Consider the following 23511-nt stretch of genomic DNA (forward strand, 5'->3'; position numbering starts at 1 on the left):
TTGACATTGCAAACTTTATTTTGGTTAGGGGGAGAATGTTTGTGCAAGACAATGTTTCCTGAAGGATCGGCAAACTGGAATAACACGTTCCTACAGAAGTAGAGAAAGTGAGCTCCCCCACTGCCATTCACACCACATTTGGACCACTGAAGACTAAAGATGGTTAAAACTCACAATACAGTGTAACAGTCTTGCATGCTTTACCTATAACTGTCCAGAGGAGGGCAGCTGCTCCTTTGCTGTCACCCACAAACCATGTGTGTCTAGGCTTGAGACCAGGGTGGTACATGATGGGGGAGGTTTGGTCACTTTGGTCAGGGATTTCAGCAGCAACATTTTAGACTCCCTACAGTGTCTGGAAATTGTGGCACACTTCAGGACTTAAGTCCATGACACAATATCAGTAGTTACAGTGTGTAGCTTGGTCCCCAAACAATAGATAGTGCACTAGTGTGTGTGTACACACCTGTATGCAAGTACCTGTGCCTCACAAGTTCTCTTGCAAACATACACATTTTGTGCCCAGTATTAAGCCCAGCGGAGGCACTTCATATGAAACACACATTAGAACCTGACTTTCTCGGGCTGGAACATGGCAGTAGAAACAAAACAGAAAACGGGTATATCAGGTAAATTGCTTGGTTTGCTGCACCAACTGTTGGTCCATTCCTCCATAAATATTCTCACATTTCAAAAAGGTAAGACACTCACCCCATAAATATGAACTTTTATTCTACTAGTACAGCCCACACGTCATTACTAAACACATAAATCACACTAGTGTGTTTAGACTGGAATTCAATAGCAGCTTCAAGGGCCAGGCACATCAGCGACACAATAAGAGATTCACAATATCTACAGCCCTCAAGAAAGAAAGCCCAATTCATAAAGGTATGGTTACAAACTGTGCTATTTGCAACTCTCGTTGAGTGCAGACAGTTTTGAGACATTAGTTTGCATTGTTCTCGTGTCTGATATGCTTTATCTATGGCACCGATGAGGGAAGAAAAACACCTATGGCTTCAGGATGCAGTGGTCCATAAAATAAATTAACAAAATCAGGCCATCTGTCAAGTAAAACAACTAAAGAAACCATGAGGACCATTATTACAACCCAGTGCTACACACCTATAAAACTCTGCTAAATACTATTCATATTTTACCCTTTAAAACACTACAGTTTACATTGCAATTAAACAGTGACTTTAGGTAAAGACATATGCAGTAATAGTTGCTAATATTATAACTACTTTCTGTATCAAGTTCTACACGATGCTTGCTTTCAAAGCTTAGTGTAGGGAGTAAATTAACATTTAAGGTATAGAGAGAGTAACTCAAATGTGAGGCTATTTTCAAAGGCTAAAAGAGAACATAGACAATGAGCACCCCTACACAACACTTAAGGTGTCATCCAAGACAGAGGGGAGATGCAGCTGTTACATGCTAGACCCACCTAGCACTCCTGCATCAATCACTGGACTAGACCCATGTTCCCCATTATAGGTAGTACTAAGACAACACAGGAGTAGGTCTTCTGGAGGAACAGCTTACCACAATGCGCACACAGATAAGCGACATCCATAAGGAATCATTTTTTTCTTACAGTAGTACAGTGATGAAAAACAGTGTATTTAAATATATAGAGGGAGGATTTTCTTGCATTATCTGTTGTACTTGCATGCTTGCAAGTGATCAATTTGGTCTTCACACACATGTTCAAAATTATTTTGGCAAATGTCTGTATACTAATCCATTTAACATAAACATATTTAAAGACATTGAATGCCAACATGTGTCTTTAGAGAAATGTTGATCCTAACATTTCCATTCTCCAGGTCCTCACACCTTGGAGCCCACCTCACCTGAAATTCAAGTAGTGACAATTCAACTAAAGTATGAAGACAAAAAGCATAGACTACTTCCAAAGTTTGACTTAAGGTCTTACAACACACAAGACAAGACACATGTGGCTCTAGCATGTTAACGTAAATGGTGAGAGATTGCAGGGGCGGGTGGTTCTCTTCAGAATGCGAAGTGTGTATCATTTGCTTTTCTTCTACCTTCAGAGACCGTGTAGGATATGAACACGATTATTAACATACAAAAATACCCCTTCAACAACAGTCATTAGGTGCATACAAGTATATATTCTCCATCTTGTTTGTGTACTATGAAAATTGTATAGATTCATAAGTTTACATGTAAACACAGGAAAAGTAAAAGACCCCAAGATCCAGCCAGTGGGAAGTTGTAAGGCCACAAATATTGTAAAAGTTAGTTGCTCCAAGCAGGGCATAGTTCTGCTAACCATCGAGAGGCAATAAAAGGTTCTCTAACTAGATGAGTGAACTGCTTCATAGTTCATCGGGAACAAAGATTACAGTTACCTTTAGACCTGAGGACTGTTTCATAACAAAACCTGGGACCTGGCGATCAAGAGCTGGGGAAATAAACTGTGGAGAACATTCAATTGATCACTTGCAAGATGTTCTCAAACAAACATAGGGGTACTTGAACGGGAGACTTGCCTTGGGAGACGCCCAACTAAAAATATAGACCGTTAAATGACTTCAAGATTTATCTATAGCCTGGGTGATGAGCATGGGCATTTCTACCGTTACTAGGCTCTGGGGCCCTACCCATAGGAGGCCTTTGCATCTTCACCATCACACCCAGGTTTTGCTCACGGAAGCAGGGCGCCTGGAAGTCCCCACCTAGGTAATCCACATTCTGCATTAGCTTGGTCTGGGCAGGGGGGGCTCCCCTGTATTGTTGCCCAGGTGCACAGTCCAAGGGAGCTCCTCCTTGTCCTCCCTGGAAAGGCAAGGGGACATCCTGAGAGCCTGATCCATTGTTATTAGCCCCTGGCTGGACCCTGCCCCACTGTGGCGGCATGTAGTGCCCGTTAGTGAAGGGCATGTCACCCGTGGGTCCCTTGACAGGGGGCGAGGACGTTGGTTTGTCTGCAGCACGTCTTAGAGGGAAGGATTGGGGAGCACACAGCTTGTGGGGATAGTTGAGATTTTTGGTTGGGAAACCGGGCCCGATGGGAGCCTCTATCCTGGGGTTCTTGCAAGGGTGAGCACCCTCTGGTTGTTGCTGCATGTGAGCCAGTTGGTGTTGGTTCCAGGAGCGCTGCTGTTGAAGCTGTTGTAACTGTAATTGTTGTTGCTGTAACTGTTGTTGTAACTGCTGTTGCTGTAGTTGCTGCTGCTGTTGTTGTATCTGCTGCTGTATTTGTCGCTGCTCCAGGTCTGAGTGGAAAGCAGGCATTCTGTTCATGGCAGCCATGTTGGGCTGTGGTGGGACAGCACTGGCCGGGGCCTGAGGAAGGGTTTTGTTAGGCGGGCCACTCAGCAGACAGGAAGGGAGGGGCCCCAGGGCAGGGTTGTGCGTGGACACCCTGGAGCTGGCGCTGATGAGCAGGTTACGGCTGATAGGACTGGGGTTGGCGATCTGTCCCTCGCACACAGAGGTCCCACCCATGCCAGCCCGCGCCTGGCAGAACTGGTTGATCTGGTGCACGATGCTGCTCAGGTCACTAGGCCTGTTCTGGTGCAGGCTGGCCGCCATGGACAGAGGGATGGTGGAGGTAGATACGGTTACGTTTGGTGGTGCGTCAGTGTCCGGCAGCTTCCTCGGCCCGTAGGGGCCTGGCAGGGGTTGCTGTTGAGGCAGGGCATTGGGGGCGGGGGGAGGTCCAGCGCCAGTGGCCTGGGGGAGTGGCTGCGACGGGGGCAAGCCCTGGGAGTTCTGCAGGCTCGGCTGCTGGGCCGCTTCAGACAGGTGCCTCATGCCCTGGGCCAATCCCTGTTGCTGCAGCAAAGCTTGCTGAAGTGGAAGCGTCTGATGCTGCTGCAAAGTCTGTGGATGAGCAAGATGCTGCTGCTGCTGTTGTTGTTGTTGTTGCAAGGTTTGTGGCCGAGGCTGGCTTTGCTGTTGCTGTAAAGTCTGGGTGTGGGTTAAGCTCTGCTGTCGCTGTATGCTTTGTGAATGGGCCAGGCTTTGTTGCTGCTGTAAGTTTTGCAGCTGGGATAGGCTCTGTTGCCGCTGTAAAGCTTGCGGGTGAGCCATGTTCTGCTGAATAGTTTGAGGGCGAGGAATAGTTTGTGGTTGTTGTAAAGTCATGGGATGAGCCATGCCCTGCTGCTGCTGAAAAGCCTGTGGGTGAGGAAGGCCCTGTTTCTGAGCAGACAAGGTCTGAGGCTGAGATAGACCTTGTAGGTGAGGGCCAGGCTGGGGGAGGTTTAAAGTGCTCTGGGTGACGTATGGCCCACTGTGGGGGTCCATGGCTGCTTTGGAGAGCAGACGGGCCCGGCTTCCGTCAGCTTCTTTGACAATACTTTTAGCGGGCGCTCGGAGGACGGCCAAGAGGCCTGCTTTGGCGCTGACCTGAGACGGGTAGGGGCTGTGGCGCTGGCTATTGGTGGAGGTGTCAAGCCCGTTGACTGTGCGGCGAATGTGCTTTCTCTGTGGTACTTTGACACTGTTCGGAAATATCTTTATGGTCAGCGGGTTGTTTGCTACTTTTTTAGCATAGGCATCCAATTCCGCTGGGGTAGGATAGTTGACAGATCTCATCTTCTGTGTAGTTTCCCCTAAAATGAGAATGATGAGACAAAAGCAGGACATGTTGAGCAAACACAGGACTAGTCAGGAAAATTGACTCATTTAAAATGGAAATAGCGACTGCAATGGAATTATTCAATGAAATGGTATCACACTTAGAGAAGGGTAAAAAAATGAGGAAGACAACACTATCATCGTAGTTGCACTCTAAGAATGATGTTAAGGGATGTGACATTAACAGAGGGGAGTGACTCAAAAGAAAACACTTACATTTTTGAAGTCCAGTGTTCATCTGCGGGTGGGAGAGAAGTCGGGTGGTAGGATCACCTGATGCTGGCAGACAGGCCAGCATGTCACACTTCCACTACTGAAACATGGAATACACTCTCCTCACCATGCTAAGATAGAGGCACGGGGAAAAGAGGCACAAGTCAGCACCCAATGCACTAATGACTGCGTGAAATGACTGGCACTCATTTCTTTCATGTGCATTACTGTGTGACCTTTTTAAAATGGCAGCCAGTAATCACTTGGCATCTAGGCTCGCTCTAGCCTGCCATACAACAAACAGATCCAGTGAGAGTGAAGCTAGAGATGTAAACCCCTTCCTTTCCATCACAGAACACACAGCGGGGCACAGACTGCCTGATGGCAGGCTACAGGCCCACCAGCTGGCTTGTTCAATATCACAGATCTCAAAGAGGGTTGTGTAGTGATTCACAACAATGCAGACAAAAATCCCTTTGAGCACAACAGGCTAAGCAGTTATGTAATGGTGTTTAGTTGTCATTCAAAGCACTATGTGTTTAGCAAAGCTAAGCGTCAGAATATAAAGGGGGAAAATGTCCTTGAAAAGTGTCAATCAATTGGCAGCCCTAGGGCCAGGGAGATGTTCTCACTTACCAGGAATATATGTGGTTCGACACTGAGCTTATATGGCACAACACAAACTACTTCAGCAACATACATATAAAAATAACCTTATCAGAAAATGGAGGACTGGCACATTCAGCTTCAAAATACAAACTGATCACCAATCAAGAACAAGAAGGTAGGTTGGGCCTTGGGAACTATTTAGGTAACGCTAATAACGATGTAAACAATTACAATTTGTTGGATACTATCACTCGCATTGGCAGTTTTATGTAAACTTGATTATATGTAACCAAGCTAACTAAGCTAGCTAATAACTATGTCGACAGGGTCCAAGGAAGCAGCGAGTGAGCGATCGAGCCAACTGTGTGTAAGCTAACTAGCTAGCTAGTGAAATTGATAGCAGGAATAGTGAATCAATGGTAACGTTAGCTAGCTAACACGTTAGCATTAAACACCTCGAGCATAGCACCACAAAGCATTGGGCACTTCTTTGTGCCAGTGCTGCTAGCTAGCACTAGCTAGTCTAGCTAACGTTACTCAGCTCTCAAAACGGTTCTACATAGACAGAAATAACAGGCAGGAAACACTGTAAAGTCGTGATGAACGCAATACTTACTCCCCAGGAACTCGGAGGAATTGAGAGGAATTCAAGAAAACATCATTTTGGCGAACTGATAAACCATCGATATTTTCATTATTTAGAAGGAGCCCCCGATCCTTTTTGTGCTGCTTTCTGCGGCAGCAACTTTTGGGACGCATGCGCGATACTAGAGTTGAGGACCTCATGTACATAATTTGCATTCAGGGGCTCCGCCTCAATGCCTGTCTAGAAATCATTGTTAAAGTCGCACTGAAATGAAAAAAGCATTCTGTCCCATTTTGGTTCACATAATTGGTCGTAGTGTTCACCTATTCAACGATATATCCCCCAAAAATACAAAATTCTACTTTTGTTGTAATCTTATATCAAAATATATAATTTCTTACTTCCTGGAAAACGGTAGGTCACGTGCAATGACAACAGGTACCTTAGATTTTAGGCCAATAATCTCTCGACATCCACCAGTCAATCAACGCTATCCTTCTATCGAATTTGTCTAAAGTTCTCAAAACCCGTCCACTTGTCAATGTTCCAATCAAATTCCTCTAAACATATGTCCCACCCTCATAGCTTGTTTGCGTCGGAAATACGTCAAACTACTTTAGTTAGATGATCTCAAACGTCCGTTTATGTCATGGATGTATTAAGGTTTCTGTGCGACTTTAAGAAACACGGTAGGGGTTTATTATTTTACTTAGATAAATTAAAGAACTGATACTAGTTTGGTTGAATGACAATAGGTTAAATGTGACAAATGTAACATTCTACAGCAATAGAAAATCTTAATTTCCATTCCTGATTGAATCAAATATAAGCATGACAGATTCATGTCAAGTATCTGTACATAAACACACTTCTTTGATAAAATAACTTCTTTAACATAGCACTGATGTGTCATTACAACAATTCATGTCAGTTGTCATCATAAGAACGGGTTTCCTTCTCAGTACATATTGGCACCTGACCAAAAAAGAGCACACTTATTTGATTTAATTTATTAGAATAACAGAAAAATGACCATGTAATATGATGTTAAGTACACATGGATAACATGCACAAACATGCAGGGTCAGTCATGGCCAGTTGAGACACCCAAAAAAACAACCCGTAGAAATAGTATTTATAAAGTTGGTGGGGGAATGTTTGACACCTGACATAAGTGAAGGTTGTTTTCACAAGAATAAAAACATCTCGCAATTACCACTTCATCTAATAAAACATTTGTTTTTTAAACCAGCAAAGTACAGTACAGCCCTGGCACACTGGAAAAGGGTCACAGTATGCAGTAGGCTACAGTGCCTTAGCTGTCATAAAGCATATCCCAACATAGCTACTCTTCTCTGTAGCGTTGCTAATTTGTATTATTTTACATTTAGTAGTGCTAGGAAATTAGTGATGTCACTACCAAAAGACAAAAACTAAATGAAACAGCTTTACTTTTTCACTGCTGTATCTGTTCTGCCTAAATGTTCAATTTAAATGGCTGTATAAAACCAAAAGAATCAAACAGTAGAATACAATAACTCATCACAACACAAACACAAAAAAAGTTTGAATATCAATCCTGAAATCATGTCTCTCTTTTCACCAAACCAAAAAGCAAAAGAACATGGGAAGTAATGTACAGCAACAGTGTAACAGCATATATAACTGATTTCACATCATTTAGAACAAGATAAATCACAAAAGACATCTACTGTACCAGCGTCACCTTAACATGAGATATGTCCCTCTCACACAAGTGTAAGATATGCGAGTAAAAAGTATCTTTAGCAAAGATTCCTTTGTAGACAGACCAGGAAGGAATGTCGAACATGGCTTACAATTTATTTATATACTATACAAAGTTATATTAAAAAGGTGATGTTATAAACTTGTCACACAATTTGAAATCAAACCATATACAAAAGACTGAATCAAGAAGGTGTTTATGCAGAGCTATATGTTTCTACGACAATTCCTTTTCCGAAAAATGTATGGCCGCTTAATGGCCATTTCGCATTCCTGACTAACAAAGTACTTTGAGCGCACCTAAGCCATTCTCACATATTTTGCTAAACTGAGCTCTAAATTAGCCAACAGCATAATGCCTGCAACAGTATTCTTCTTTCCCTCAAACTATATCCTATCTTACTTCTGGAATATTGGTCATTAGTTCAGGTTGAATAGAGACCTAGCTATAATAAACTCTCAGACCGGGTTACTGTACAGTTACAGTATGCATTGGTATGGGGTAGGGTTAAACCTTTTACAGTAAAGTCTTATTACTCAATCAGTATCTCTCCGTTTTCCTATTTTTAACATTGAATATCAAATTATTATTACCAATTTGACTTATGATATTGTTAACAAATAATCTTGCCTGAAAAACAACAGCCTGAGGCAAATTATACTTTCTAGCACACAGACATGGAGCATGGTAGTTTTCCAAGAACAGAACTTGTTTGAGAGTGGTGAGCACCTTGTTTTACATGAGTCGCCCTAACCTGAACTACATCTCCCACAGAATTCAGTTGAATCATTACGTTATATGTATAGTGAGTGAGATTCGAATAACTAAAAAAAGAAAAAAAAATCCAAGATAGAGACGGGAGACAGGTGGCAATAACAGAGCAATTGTGTGGAGAAAGATAGCTTTGGTGAGGTTGTTGTTCAGCCATACTATGGAAACATAGGAAGAGGCATAAGTTAACAAACAAAACAGCCTAACATGCTCATGAAAAGGTAAAAATACATGCCTTTCCTTCACATCTGAATCAAATGGTTTTCAGTGGCATCCAGGATTAAATAAAGATCGAACTCAAGGATATGTAATTGAGCAGCAGTACGTGCAGATATTCTGGTCCTGTAGAAATTAAGGCACCAGAGGTTTCAAAATATCTACTTGTTCATATACATATTAAAGAACAAAAATCATTTTCAAGTGTACTGAAGGCAGGGCCTTATGAGAGTGCATAAAACAGATATCGGAGAGTGGAGTTGATTGTTTTCAGACTTGAACACCGGTCATCTTCTGCAGTAAAGGGATCTGTTGAGTAGGTATAGAAATAGTTATACCCATGCCAATATATGAGATGTGGCAGGTCAATCACATGCTACAGTAGGAGTACACCTAGAATCCTATGAAATGTCTGCTCCCCCAGACACTCTTACCTTGGTTAGGTCAATTCCAGTGAGGGCGTTGACAGACACAGGAAGTTCAGCCAGGAGGCGGTTCACTTCCCCAGTCACACGGCTTCCCTCCCCACTCAGGATGACGATCTCATTGGTCCTGGCTAATGGGGCTGCCACCTTGCCTGCAATCTGTGCAGATGTGGTAATGATATGATTTTAGGTTTGCACATGTGATGTGTTATGGATGCATCATATCAAATTATGTTTTTCTGAGTCACTGCCACTATGAGTGTTGTAAATTTAACAATGTGATTGCCAGGAAAGTACTTTGCTCAGTTTCAAGAACCATGATAAGAGGTTACACAGTCAGCCTCTGCTGCCCCAGACTCCCGCTACATGGCTGTGTGTCTGAGAAAACAGAAGCTCAAATCTGGCCAAAGGGGAGTTGAACTTCATGATTTAGCACTTTATTTTCCCCCCAACCTGTCCAGTAACACCAAACATCAGGCAAAATTTTTTTTATCCTGGGCTCTGCTGAGTGTAGAGAAGTGTTTTACCTTAGGCAGGGCATCCAGGACCAGGGCAATCTTGGCTGCCTCTCCGTACTGCTGGTAGGCCTCAGCCTTCAGCCTCATCTTCTCAGCCTCTGCTTTCCCAACCGCCTCTATGGAAAGAGCCTCAGCCTCTCCTATCTTCCGGATCTTCTCTGCCTCCGCCTGGGCGATCAGAACCTTCTTCATCCTGAAAAACAAACACACACGCACACACACACTTTTCAAACCACTGGAAGCCGGTCTGTCTTAATCTCTATAAATTAATATTAGGGCTGTCAATTTATTTAAAAATGTAATCCAGTTAATCACAATAATAGGCTGTGATTAATCATGATTAATCAAAAGTATAAAATACTAGTATTTACTTGTATTTTGGGGTGGAGATGAAATAGCTTACACATGTGGTGTTAGAATAAAGAAATGCATGACAAATTAGTAGCCTGACAAACACATTCAGCATCTGGAGCCAGGCTTGTTAAGAGTAATCAGAGTTGTTTTTTTTACTTAGCTTGCTTCGGTGGAAAGACATCACTGCAATATGTACTTGCAGAACTAGTTTTATCAAAATTTCCATCTGGAAGCTTTTTGAAACGAAATTCACCATGCCAAATGTGCATATCTGTTGAATGTCCAACTTTACCTTGGACAATCGTGTTATCTCAGCACAACCTGCCCAGCGTGTGTTTACACAAGTGTTTACCTGGCTGAATTACTGCATGTGAAACGGAGATTTATCTGGGTTTCACATGCCTTTCACTTGTAAACACTCGCACTTGGAATTACGGGAGGAACTAGGGGTCGATTTTGGTAATATGATTCATTTGCGTTAATTCTCTTTAACGCGTTAAAGTTTTCAGATTAATCGCAAGCGTTAACGTTGATAGCCCTAGTTAATATATATATGTTGATAAGAGGTGTTGATTCTGTCACATGAGACCCAACTGGAAAAGCAAGCAAAAGTGTTTGCATACAGTTATGATACCAAAGGTTCCTATAGGCACAAGAAAGTCAACAACATGCAGAAGAGAGGTCATAAATCTAGGTGATCACTACTGAATCATTGTATTATTGATTTGGAGCCATGCCATGCAGGTAGAGTATGAGAAATGAGCTTCATGGGACTCATGACTCACTTCTGTCCTTCAGCTAGCTGCTGTATCTTGTAGGCTTCGGCCTCAGCAGGCCTCTTCACTGTGGCGATTAGCTCCTTGTCTGTGCGGTCAATCTCCTTCTCCTCAATGGTGATTTGCTTTTTCCTCTGCACAACCTCGATCTCGATCTCCTCCAGGCGGATCTTCTGCTGCTCCTTGGCTGCCTGGAGCTCATAGGCCAGCTGGGCCTCCGCTTTCTGTGTGTGTGTGTGTGTGTGTGTGTGTGTGTGTGTGTGTGTGTGTGTGTGGTTGTGTGTGTGTGTGTGTGTGTGTGTGTGTGTGTGTGTGAGTGAGTGAGTGATTGAGAGAGAGAGAGAGAGAGAGAGATTATCCTCCTCCATTTTGGGAGATTAACTTATGTCATAGTGAGATGTACATGTACAAGAATTCCTTACTAATACTTGTTGGTTATCACAAAGCTTTCAAAAATGACCCTGTATGAACTGACACTGAGATACTGATACATTAAGAAACCAAGGACTGTTAATTTGTAATGGATTGTTAGAAAAGCTGGGAGAGGCTTATTAACTGCTTAGGAGGAGCACCGCCCATTTTGTGGGCTAGAGGGTTCTGGGGTGAGCTCTAGCGGGAGTGAGCCGGCTTAGGGTGTGGCAAGTTGTTCCACTACCTCTAATATAATTTTCCCACCAAGATTAGAGTCTATAAACGGGCGTTGTAAACGTGGGACCACCAGGAAGACAAATAGGCGATTAAGACCATTCCCATTATGGCGCCTTCCCGTTGTTTTTCTGGTGCGTCATGTCTGACATCACAAGCACGTTGGTGGGGTGATAGTTCGAGCAAGCATTGGCTTGTTATGCTGGACTAGGCTACATTTGGTAGCAAACAGCCCAACACATTTTTTAAAACATTTTTGGTTTTTAGAAAACCGAATCTTAAGTGGTTTTCAAGAGTTTATGGATGTAGCCTTTGTTAGAACTTTAAATTTAAAGTAGACTTGTCAGCAGCTCAAGCCTATGCAAAACGAAAGTAAGGTTGGCATTGTTATAGCAGTCCTAAGCATGATAAAATAAACCCACAAATCATGAACAAATACTCAGCTAAAAAGCTAAGCAATCTAGCAAGCTTACAATCTACAAGTAGTAGGAGGCAGAATTGCTAATTTGAACAACAAAGGAATATCTACTATGCAATTTGCCTCCGCAGGTCTACCCGGAGATTCGTGTTTGCATCACTGCCAATCGGAGCTGGAGCCAATAAATACTATTGCAGAGTCAGCAAACACGGGACTGAATGCCGAGTGTACGGAAGCGATAGGGATGTAGATCTAGGGCAGGAATTGTGTTTTGTTTATTCTTTTGGTCCCATCTTTTTTGGCGTCCTCGGTCCTCCCCTTAGTCTCTCCGAGGTTTGTCTTGCCTCAGTTGGGTTTGTTTGTCACTATTCTTTATTTCTATTGTTGTTATTATTATTTATTATTATTATTATTAGTTGGCTGCAATAAACCCCACTTTTGGTTATTGCATTTTACCACGTTGTCTGTCGTCCCTGGTTATAATGTCGTGGTCTGTTCTGCACCGACTACCGGAAAATAAATGCCGTCACGGTGCCAGATTCTTTCCCACTGCCTCGCCTAGATGACTGTATCGACACCATAGGGTCTCCTAAGTTTGTTAGCAAGTTAGACTTGCAGGCTAGTGGCAGGTTCCGTTGACCCCTCGTGCCTCGGAGATATCCGCATTTGTGACCCCTGACAGTTTTCTCCAGTACACCATTACGAAACTAAAACAAAGAAGATGTAGCAACGTTTCGGCGTGAGCCTTCATACATTTTTTTTAGTCTTGTAATAAATTGCTTGCATCGGACCTGCCAGAGTGTGCGGCGTCTCCTCTCTTCTAGTCCTTAGGTTCTGCCTCTGCCATTATCTTAGCTTCTCACTTTGATTCAGTTGGATTGCACTCTCCACAGATATGGCAACTTTCTATTGACGGCTCAGTCACCCACATTGTTGGTTGAGGGGTACCCCCACCCTACTTCCCCCCAACACCACCCCCACAGCCCAAAAGTTGACACCCAGAAATGTCCTGAGGAATGAACAACAACCAAATACAGCCAGACGGAGGGGCCTTTGCAGATAAACACACCATCACACATTCTAGTGAGGCCTAAGTGATCATTGGGAAGAATTATTTTTGTATGAATCTATACTTTATTTTTGTGCGTGGCTGTAAGCCAGCGCACCTAGGATAGCGTTTGTCCGGTTATCACTCCCTCCCTCCCTCCGGTCAATGTTGACTGCATTTCTCTGTTAGTCCCAACACACCAAAATAATTATAAAATTTCTACTGGGGGGTGTCTAGAGGGGTACCGTGTTAAACAGCTGGAGCATTTCTACTGGCAAGTTGGTAGTGGTCTCCGAGCGGATTCCACTCGCATTCGCACGCGCTGATGCCCTACCCTGTCGCTTTTCTGATGTTAAAACTCATGTGGACCTCTGTTAGGATACCGTCGGAATTCCCCTTGCATGGCACGCCCTCCCCTGTCCCTTTGTTTGATTTTTATGTTCATTACGTTCTGTTGTCTAAGTATGATTTAGTCCACATTCTTGTTAATTGGCTAAAAACATTACCGGTGATAGACTGCATTCAGCCACAGGAGGGCAGCAACAGGCTTAGATAGACTGTGCGCCTTGTTCCGTTTCAGCAATTCAGTGAGTATTTGAGTTAGGCTATTTAGTTATGTGTGTAAGTATTTCTGTTAGTTATATATTATATTTCTTTATTATTTCAGAGACCACACACTCATTGTCTGTTTATGTAAGTGAAGAGAATTGAAATGTCAAATAATGCTTATTAATGGGTTAAAAAGTAGTAATATTGTCACAATACTGAGGAATGCTTGCGTACAACGAGCGCAAGTATGCTCTCCTCTCACTTAAGAAACTGGGCTCAGCATCATGATCATGATCACAAGTTCATACAGTTTACATATTTTTAAGCAATGGTAGTGTCTACTTTTCATGTCAGTGAGTCTAACAAAATTGATAATGCATGGGTTGTGTCTTTTGTCTTTTCCCACATGTGACCTTCATTCCTGTCTGGGTTGATCATCGACCACTATATTCCTGTTATCTGGAATAAAACAAGTGCAGAGGTAGTGTTGTTTTTTTCTTTCAATGTCTAGGTAATGGAGTAAACAGTGACAATTTCACCATGGGGTGGATCAGGATCTGCTTCAATTAGGTCCTCAGAATTTTAACAATCAGAAGTGGGCCTTACAAAAGGTTGAGAATCATTGGTGTAATGTAATAGTCTGTTGTAAATAAATCATGTTTAGAATTTAATGTATGCCCCGAATTAATGGGTACCTCGGAGCATGAAGGTGTCAGTCCCCTCCTCTCCCAACTTTACTGTCCTTTTCTACTGTCGCTGTGCCAATAAAGCAAAAGTGTTTCTGAGCGAATATCTTTTTAATCCCTTTTAGGGGCTACGCGGAAAAACCCTGTCACGAGGGGAATCACTGAGGAGGCACTGCAGCAGGAGGCTATAAAGTACCTGAAGGGGGTGTCAGACAGGGAGGGTGGCTGGAGGCAGCGCAAGAGGCTAGCAGAATCACTCCTAGCCCCACAGCAACTCAAAATACTGAACTATTTAGGAGCACCTGGTTCCATGGCCTCAGACACTGGGCTGACTGTGATGTAAAACAAGTCTGCAAGTTTATTTTTATTTGAAGGAAATGTACAGTCTTTTTTGCAGATTAATTAACTGTGTCAAACTGATTGCAGAAATTGGCTGACCAATTAAGTGACCAATTACAAGTCCCATTGATATACTGGACTTGTGCTTACTGTTATGTTTCTCTGTGTACGCAACTCTGTGTTTTGTTTTCTGCTCCTCCTGTTCTCGGTCCCACTCCCAGATTCCTGAGTGGATCCAGTTATAATGAATATAATTCAAAGCATTTTAATAAATAAGAGCATTGTGATTTGTAATTTGTGTTTGTCACTGGATGTTACAGAAGTTATGTAAAAATGTGGTTACCTGGTGGTGCTATATCAGTTATTGAATGAATGTGCAGTAATTAAACATGTGAAATACTCCTGTTTTGAAATTTTACCTACAGTATAGGTGTCTCAGTAATCACCCATTATATATTAGGCTATACTTTGCATGTATTTACCAGGTAAATGTTTAGTAATTAGGGGACTATGAAAGGAACGGTTACCAAAACAATGTTTAGAGTAAGTTAATTTAGCAATAGAAATCCATAAGCCTACAGCCAATGGGCCTAGGATATAGACAATAAATGGTGGAATGGTGCAATAGCGGGAGCATTTCAGATTACTAGTGGGCCGCTGTCTCTGACGCAAATAATCCGCCAGAGGTCCGCCAGCTCGTCCATTGGGGACCCACTGTAGGTCCGCTAGCCTTGTGTTATATTCCGCCAGAGGTCCGCCAACTCGTCCAATCGGGGACCCGCTGTAGGACCGCTAGCCTTGTGTTATCTGGCTTTACCTTTGTCCAGAAACAGAAGTTGAACCAACTGCAGCAAAATAGCTAGCGTTACAGGAATCATCAGTGTAACTGCTTTAGTTGCTGTTGCTAGTTGTTGTGAGTTCATGAGCTAACTGGCTATCCCGCTCTTATTGTGCTTATTATTAGCATTGGAAGCATCGTAACTGATGTGTCCAGGCGACAAGACCTATCTTAATTTATCATAAACAGCTATTTCAGTGGCATGACTAGATCCCATCCTACCAGTCCTGAACAGAAACAAGCCAGCAACGCACATAAGCCAGGCTGGATCTGGCCTGGTTTAGGAAAATCCTACTAAGTATACCTTTAAGGATCTAGCATGAGTGGGCTACATTGATTTCACAGGATTTTGGTTTGCTATGAGTGGGAGATACAAACCTTAGTGTTTATTTCTTGATTGAAAGAAGCCTTCTGCAGTTCCAGTTCTCGTTTTGAGTCTGCCATTTTAGTGTCTGCCTGGAACTTAATATCCATCATCTCCTTCTTGCACTCGGCCTCCTAGATACAGAAAGGGAGAGAGAGAGCAGGAGAGAGGGAGGGGGTGAGGATACAGGAGGAGAGTTGATACATGAACAACAAAATGAACAGAAGTGAAAAGTGAGGGTGGAGCGAAAGTAAAAAACCCCACAGACATCCATTACAAATGTCTGGAAAATTGAGGATGAGGACTTTAAGGCAGACAAACTGAGGCCCTCTCACCCTTATCCCAGCATCCCTTTCTGCCTCTGCAACACCAATGTCTGCATCCCTCTGCACAGCAGCAGTCTGCGTCTTCCCAAGTGAGCTCAGGTAGTCCAGTTTATCGTACACATCCTGCAACACGCACACATACACACACACAAAGATTACCATACAAACAAGCCTGAGGCACTTGTGGGTACTAAAACATCAATAGCCCCTCCATCATCAAAAGTATTTACATTGATTATCACACTTGTAGTTTAAGAGCTCAAAGCATCAGCATAACATTATTCATCAGGAAATGTTTACAGTGCTGTTTCACAGAATGTGAAAATGTGCAACAGTTATACAGGATACAGAGGTAACAATACATGGTATTCACATTTAAATTTAAGTAATGTAGCCGAACCAAAATTTACTAGAGAAAATACCTGTGCTTTGTTACATTTCAGGACACTGTAGGTCTCGTTAATTTTTATCCATACTGATACCATTATTGAGACTGCTTAAAGATTCAAGTCTTTATAGATCCCACTATCGATACCCTACTTTTCTACTATTTGAAGGAACGACAAGACAACTATAAATTCTTAAAAGAACTGAATTGGTATTGTTAATTTGTGACACTACTGATGCACAGGGCGTAACGTGAAAAGACAAAAAATAAATTACACTGCATATAAATTAAGTAAAGTAGCCTATAGTCTATGCTTTACATAACAACATAACACACCATTACATAACAAATGGCTGCTCTTAACTAAACAGTATTAGAGGGACAATCTCCCTCCCTCTTTCCATCCCCTTCTTCCCTCTCTCCCTCCTTCCCTCCCTCTCTCTCCATCTCCCTCTCTCCCACTCTGTCCCGCTCACTACAGTATACAATATATAAGGTGCTATGCTATACAGTATTAGGCTATTTTACGTTGACATTGACAGTCCTTAAATCTAGATGTCTTCTTCTGTCATCCGCTTGCTAAAGGCTACAAAAACGTTGTAGTATAACTTAGACTACAGTGGGTCATTCATTCATTCACTAATTGTGCCCAGTAACGTAACGTCACTGCACCGAGCTAGGAAGCTAACGGTAGCTAACTTTAGGTATAGCTGGCTAGCTGCAGTACGTTACTACTAGTCTAATGAATTAACCACTGTAAGTCAGGGTTTCCGTTAGAGAAAATCGGTACCGGTCAATGTGTCCGGGAAGATTAGACTTTTCCGGACAAACTGGAGAAATTCCAGTCATTATATTATATTATAATATTAGGCCTATTATAGGTGTTTGTCGCGGTGATTGGCCGTTGTGTGCTTATATATGCCATTTATAGTCTCATTTCACATCCGTATGATTAAATGTGTGATGGGCTGTAATGATTCCATGCGCTAGGCTTATATGCAATTGCACAGCCACAAAAATATTCACCTTTGAATTGCGACTATAGGCTAGAACATGAATGTTTATTTCAATTGCATGATTCGGATCTGAGCATGTAGGCTAATTGGTTTGGGATTCGCGACAGTAATATGTGTTTACTAATTTCTCTTTCCAGTTTTAGCCTACCATTTTTATCAATAAAACAGCGTCATTATAACCACGGACATCGCAGTAGGCTATGAGGATGAGGAGGACATGACTGTTGAGAAACAACTGATAGGCGGGCTGGGATAAATAAATAAATGCCACAATGCATGTCTAGATATATAACATTTTTATTTAAAAGTGCAAGAGGCTTAGGCAACATGTAGGCTTCTCGTAGGGCCTAACATTTTAATTTAAGGCCTACGGCTGCGCTGATTGGAATTCATAGGCTAGGCCTATAGCCTAATTTCAGCCTTTTATCAGATAGGCTAAAATAGAACAAAACTCTTTGAAAATAAATATAGCCTACTTAAATAAAGTGTAAGAACTTACAATGTGCATAGGCTAATTTCCATTCGATATTAATAGGCCTATGCATTTTCGCCATTTTTGCCTCAAGCTCCGTACGCTGCAGTCCTGGTTCAAAAAGGGAGCGCAAACAAGCAAGGTAGCTAGCTAATAAACTATGACATGTTTCAAAATGCCATTGCGCAACTGTGCTTTGTTTTCAACAAAATAATTTCCAGAGCAGAGAAAGTCTTTGTGCCTGGTGATAGCCAACTATTATTATTCTAGCTAGCTCCATAGACCACAGGCAGCTTAGTTAGTTAGCTAATGTTACTTGATTACTTACAGCCAGCATCGATGGGTGATCTACTGAGTGCTTAACTGAATCAAACCTTATGTTTTTGTTTGTTGACAGCCCTACTACCTAGCTAGTTAGCTAGCCAACATAGCTGGTTAGAATCTGATTACTCTTGGCTGGTTCTAGCTATAGCTAAACTTCACTACTACGATTGCCTTGCCTTTCCAGAATATCGCGACTGAAACATCTACAAGATTCTGCTACATGCTACAAAATGATTTTTCCAAACAGTGGGTTATAAAGTTGTTAGTGGCTACTGTTATTGAAATGTTTCAACCAAGATTGCATGACTTATGACAAGATTCTTGTCAAATAGTAGGCCTAACCCAAATATAAAAACTTTAATGTGAAGTTATTTATTCATAGGCTCCAAATCCTCTTATTTCACTCAATGGCCTTTGTTCCCTAAAAAGCTGAACGACACTGCCCCTAAAATGACCAACTTCCAACCCTGTCTACGTGGAGTCTTATGCCAATCAATGACAATCATCAATTAGGCCATTGAGTCCAGAACAGCACCAAATGGCCCTTGACGGATGACTATGTGCTGCTGGCTCTGATGGTCAATCCCGACAAAGGACATGTTCCACCAAGACAATGCAGCCATATAGTACTACTAGTACACTAATGTAAGGAGGCAACTCATGGCGCCTCTGACTCACCTTGATAGTGAAGCTGAGGATCTCAATGCCCATTCTGCCCACGTCAGGCGCAGCCACTTCCCTCACCAGTTGGGCAAACTGGTCTCTGTCCTGATAGATCTGCTCCACTGTCAGGGTACCTGCACGGGACAGACTGAGTCAGCACTTATACTATGTATGTACTATGTAATCAGCAACACTGTGAAGCATGCAGACTTCATATGACCTCATGTATGTGGCCTCAGTAGTTACTTTTAAAAAATAAGGGAAACATCAGCAAAAACCAAGGATGTATGACAACAAAAAATATCAATGATCTAGATTAATAAGCAAGATAATTGTCTTACCAAGAATCGAGCGCAAATGTCCCTCCAACGTTTGCAAAACCACTGCCTTGATCTCCATGACAGATTTACCCAAAAATTGTTCACAAGCAATTGCCAGCAAGTCATGCTCAGTCATGACTTTGACCTGGAGAGACAAGAGTGGAAAATTACAGACTTTTTATACAGTGAATCACTGTGCTTCCTCTATAGGAGTAGGTTACAGAAGGGTATTTTGATTGATCTGAATAAGACCTAAGCTGTGATAGTGATAGGGAGAGAAAACTGAGCTCATGGGTATTAGAGCTGCAAAATCAGCAGTCCATTACATTGTTGACTGCAACATTAAATCAATTATGACTAGGACATTCCATATTTTCCAATATAATTGTACAGTAATAGTCGTATGAACGTAGTAAACAAATCTTAACCTGTTGTTAGTGGTTTATTAGCAGGTTTATATTATCTGGATAGGTAAGGGTACATATAACCACATAACATTTGGAAAGTGAGAGTGATCCACTAGTGCAAGGTGGTGGTGGGGGGTTGCAGTTATACCTGTGCCACTCCAGTCACAGTGATGGCAACCCCCTCAGCGGTTTCAACATCCTCACACTTGGGCTGGAGCGTCATAATCTCTAGTGTAATCCTGCAGATCGAGAGAGAGAGAGAGAGAGAGAGAGATAGAGAAGATACATTTGAGAGAGAAGCCTTTTAGGTGATACAAAAAGGAAGAGACTGGGGGCACTTTCACACCTGAAAGTTCGCACCAAAGTACTTTTGTTGTATTTTTCATTAGGTCTGGTTAGCGTTCACATGGTCCTGTGTTAAGATAACCAACATTTGTAAGCAAATGCTTCTCGGTAATCAGATTAATTGGGACAGGAAATACACTTTTCACTTTCTGATGACATTAATGCAGACAACAATGGAACAACATCACCATATTGCGATTGCAATATGATTTTAATATTATGATCTGGTGTTCCAACCAAATAAGAACAGTGGAACACAATATATGTGTACATCTTGAGACGTGTGAAAAATGTAGGCTTATTGCTTCACACAATTAACCAGATGGGCTTTCTTTTATTGCTGGAACAGTGTGAATAGGGGATATCACCAGTGTTCCTGTATGCGATTTTAACGTTGCTTATATTGTTTGAAATGTTATTACTGTTGTTGTTTGCTGTACTGGATGTTACTTGAAACGTTGTGGCTGTCTTGGCCAGGGCTCCTTAGTAAAATAGATCACAATGCCAACAGGACTTCTCTGCCCTGGTAGAATAAAGGTTAAATCATTAAAAAAAACATCTCAGATGTAGGCCTACGTAATATTTGTGAATCTTCACTGGAGTGTATTTATGTTATCTAAACAACACTGATAAGTCACAGTCACATGATGAATTTAACAATGCAGACATTCCTGTCATGGTATGTTTCCTTTGAGAAACTTGTTCTAGGCCTTTAGCCTACTACTACTACTGTTGTACAACCTCCTGCACATACTTACAATCTTTTGGTAACTGATTGTAGAAAAATGCTGCAAAGCAAACAGTATTCAAAAGGGCAACACAAAACATAGTACTGTAGGTGCTAAGTAATGTTGGTAGGTGATCTTGTCTTGTGACACCTTGTCAATGAGTAAACAGATGCCAGCACCCTAACTAAACAGCTCAGGGAATGTGTGCATGTGGGCCAAGTGGCATTTGCATTGTTTCCATCATAAACATTCTAGTGGAACACACAATGTTAGTGGGAATAAAATAGTGTGTCAAAATGTGTCATTAGATCTGAACTTGATCTACAAAGAATCACTGTGAATTTCAAACCTCAGACCTTTTAACCAAATGTTGTGTGTGGGCTTGTTTGATTTAATTAATGGACCATTTGAACAAGGAAGAAAACACTTATTGAAAACAACCTCAAATATCAGATAAGGATGATTTTCCAGTCTATCATCACTGACATTACCAACATCCTCACCTTTGAGTGTTGGAGATGAGACACCACGCCCAAGCCCAGCCCCCCACCATGTAGGTCTTCTCATCTGAGCCACAGCATCCACCTGAAGAGAGTCATACAGCTGACGTGAACATCACAAGATTTACATGAGAAAATATTTTACCACCTCCTACATTAATGCTGCTTATTTGACACCATTGCCCAAAACTTTGTTACGTCGTGCACAGGTACGTGCGCCAGTGAACCCGAGCAAAGGAGCATAGAGCTGGATGGTATAGGGATCACAACAGCGCACCCACAGACACCTGAGCTATGACACTTGTGAAATACAACTATACAGAAGCTAAGTTATAGTTTACAGAAGCTAGGTTTAGCTAAATTAGGTTAGGCTAACGTTAAGATGGGTTAGGTTAAGATAAACTAAGTTCAGGAATGGATGTAATGTTAACAATACTAATGCATTTGGGAAGGACTGAGACAACGTAGCTAAGCCGTTTTTCAGCACTTTGAGATTGTCTCTTATTGAAAAGTGCTTTATAAATATAATGAATTATCATTATTATTATTGGCAATTCTACACACAATGCACCTAACCTCTACACTAACCTATCCTAACATCATAATGCAGCCAACTGGTAGTAGACAGTACTACAACGGTCAAACAGCAAGGGCCCCTGAGACAATGTTTTTTGTTGGGTTTTTATTATGTAAAAAACAATTAGTAGGCTATTGGCAATTGGGAAAATGAACTGTGGTTAGTACCCCCATTGGTGAGCTGTGGTAGGACCTACATCTCGTAGAGGCGGGGGTGATCTGATGGCCAGTATGAACACGATATCAATGGGGGCGAACTTCCTTTCAAATCTAAACATAACGTAAGCTAGAAATATTAATTCAGAATCATCGCGATTGGCCAGGGATATGGCCATCGCATACTGTAACTTCTTGATGCACAGTTAGCAGACCCCACGTCTCACGCAAGGATTTGTTAGCAAGGAAGCTAATGTACCGCCACAATCAATCATAATCCAGTATTAAACTGCTAAGCTAGCTAGCAGTAGTAACACAACTAACGCTAGGTTGCACGGAGTAAATATAGCTGTAACTAATCGCTAGGTTGTAACTAATCACTAGGCTAGCTAGCGCTATCATAATTCGGCTCACTGCATACATGCATGAACAGGATTACTGACAACTTCGTATCTAGTACAGTACCTAGCAGAGTAATCATGGCAACCCGAGAGCAACAGCATCCTTAGCACTAGCTAAGAGGCTCTGTCTACTTGCTGTGACAAACGTTAGCTAACGTCCTTAACGTTGGGTACACAATGTTGTAGTTTAAAGCATCAAATATTTCGTGACTGAAAGCAAAAAAGCAACACAGCCTGATATCTAATTGTGATATTCACAATTATTTGATTCGTTTTGCCGTCTATGCTTGCTTTCGTTCCAACTAGTCCAGTCTGATCCATGAAACAGGGAAACACCTACCAGAAACAACCAGGGCTTCATTTGGTCCGACTGTTAGACAGGCACCCATCTTCTTCTGAATAATTCCACACAGGTGTGCAATATTTTTTGGTGTTGCTATGAGTTGGCTAATAAACCTGGTAGCTAGCTAAATATCAAGATTGGTAGAAAACGGAACAAACGCGTCTTTAGTAGCTAGCCACTACCTTCCTCCGAAGCCTCCTGCAAGTCCCCGCCCCAAGACAAGACAATGACGTAACGTTTGTCAACATGAATACAGGCTACCCTGCACTTTGAGGCTTCATTTACACACACGGGTATAAACGTAGGGGAGAGTGGGGTCAAGTGTAACACTTTTTACTCTTTTCCAGATTACTTTGAGACTAATTCAACTAGATTAGTCATGTTTTGCTATATTATAGTTACACATGTCTTTTAATTTGTCATATCATGTAAAAGCCTGCATAAATTACATAAAGAGTACAATATTGAGTTATTTTTGAGAAGTCAGATGTTACAGTTAACCCCACGGGTATGGTCAAGTGTAACATGGTGTGGGGTCAAGTGTAACATATTACAAAACAACCACAAATAAGATAATTAATACATTGTATTAAGTTATCATCATTAAACATCTTTCATACCTTAATTAATAATTTATTAGCCTTTTTAACATAGACAAACATTTAAAATGTGAAATGTAAACATGTAATCAAGTGGAACACCAAATCAAACATATACATTTGTTATTACACTGTTATTACACATTTCTGAGGTGATTTTTAGCCTAGCTACTCCATACAGTCTAAATGACCAATTACAAAAACATTGATAATGTTTGGTTC

General features: G+C 41.8%; 2 protein-coding genes across 2 annotated transcripts; both read right to left on the reverse strand.

Annotated features, from left to right (window-relative positions):
• Positions 1–2516: 2516 nt before the first annotated feature.
• Positions 2517–6159, reverse strand: fam222bb (family with sequence similarity 222 member Bb). Its single transcript, XM_084440871.1, has 3 exons — positions 6062–6159; positions 4840–4967; positions 2517–4598 (listed from the first exon to the last, which is right to left on the reverse strand). The coding sequence occupies exons 2-3, from the start codon at positions 4919–4921 to the stop codon at positions 2578–2580; spliced, it is 2103 nt and encodes a 700-aa protein (XP_084296997.1). The 5' UTR covers positions 4922–4967; positions 6062–6159; the 3' UTR covers positions 2517–2577.
• A 920-nt stretch (positions 6160–7079) lies between these two features.
• Positions 7080–22871, reverse strand: flot2b (flotillin 2b). The gene is made up of 11 exons (XM_084440124.1): positions 22688–22871; positions 21218–21299; positions 19790–19880; positions 19256–19379; positions 18930–19048; positions 16061–16174; positions 15740–15859; positions 10848–11062; positions 9718–9901; positions 9200–9349; positions 7080–9074 (listed from the first exon to the last, which is right to left on the reverse strand). The coding sequence occupies exons 1-11, from the start codon at positions 22734–22736 to the stop codon at positions 9036–9038; spliced, it is 1287 nt and encodes a 428-aa protein (XP_084296250.1). The 5' UTR covers positions 22737–22871; the 3' UTR covers positions 7080–9035.
• Positions 22872–23511: the final 640 nt, after the last annotated feature.

This window comes from Borostomias antarcticus, assembly GCF_949987555.1.
Source record: "Borostomias antarcticus genome assembly, chromosome: 1".
Taxonomy (NCBI): Eukaryota; Metazoa; Chordata; class Actinopteri; order Stomiiformes; family Stomiidae; genus Borostomias; species Borostomias antarcticus.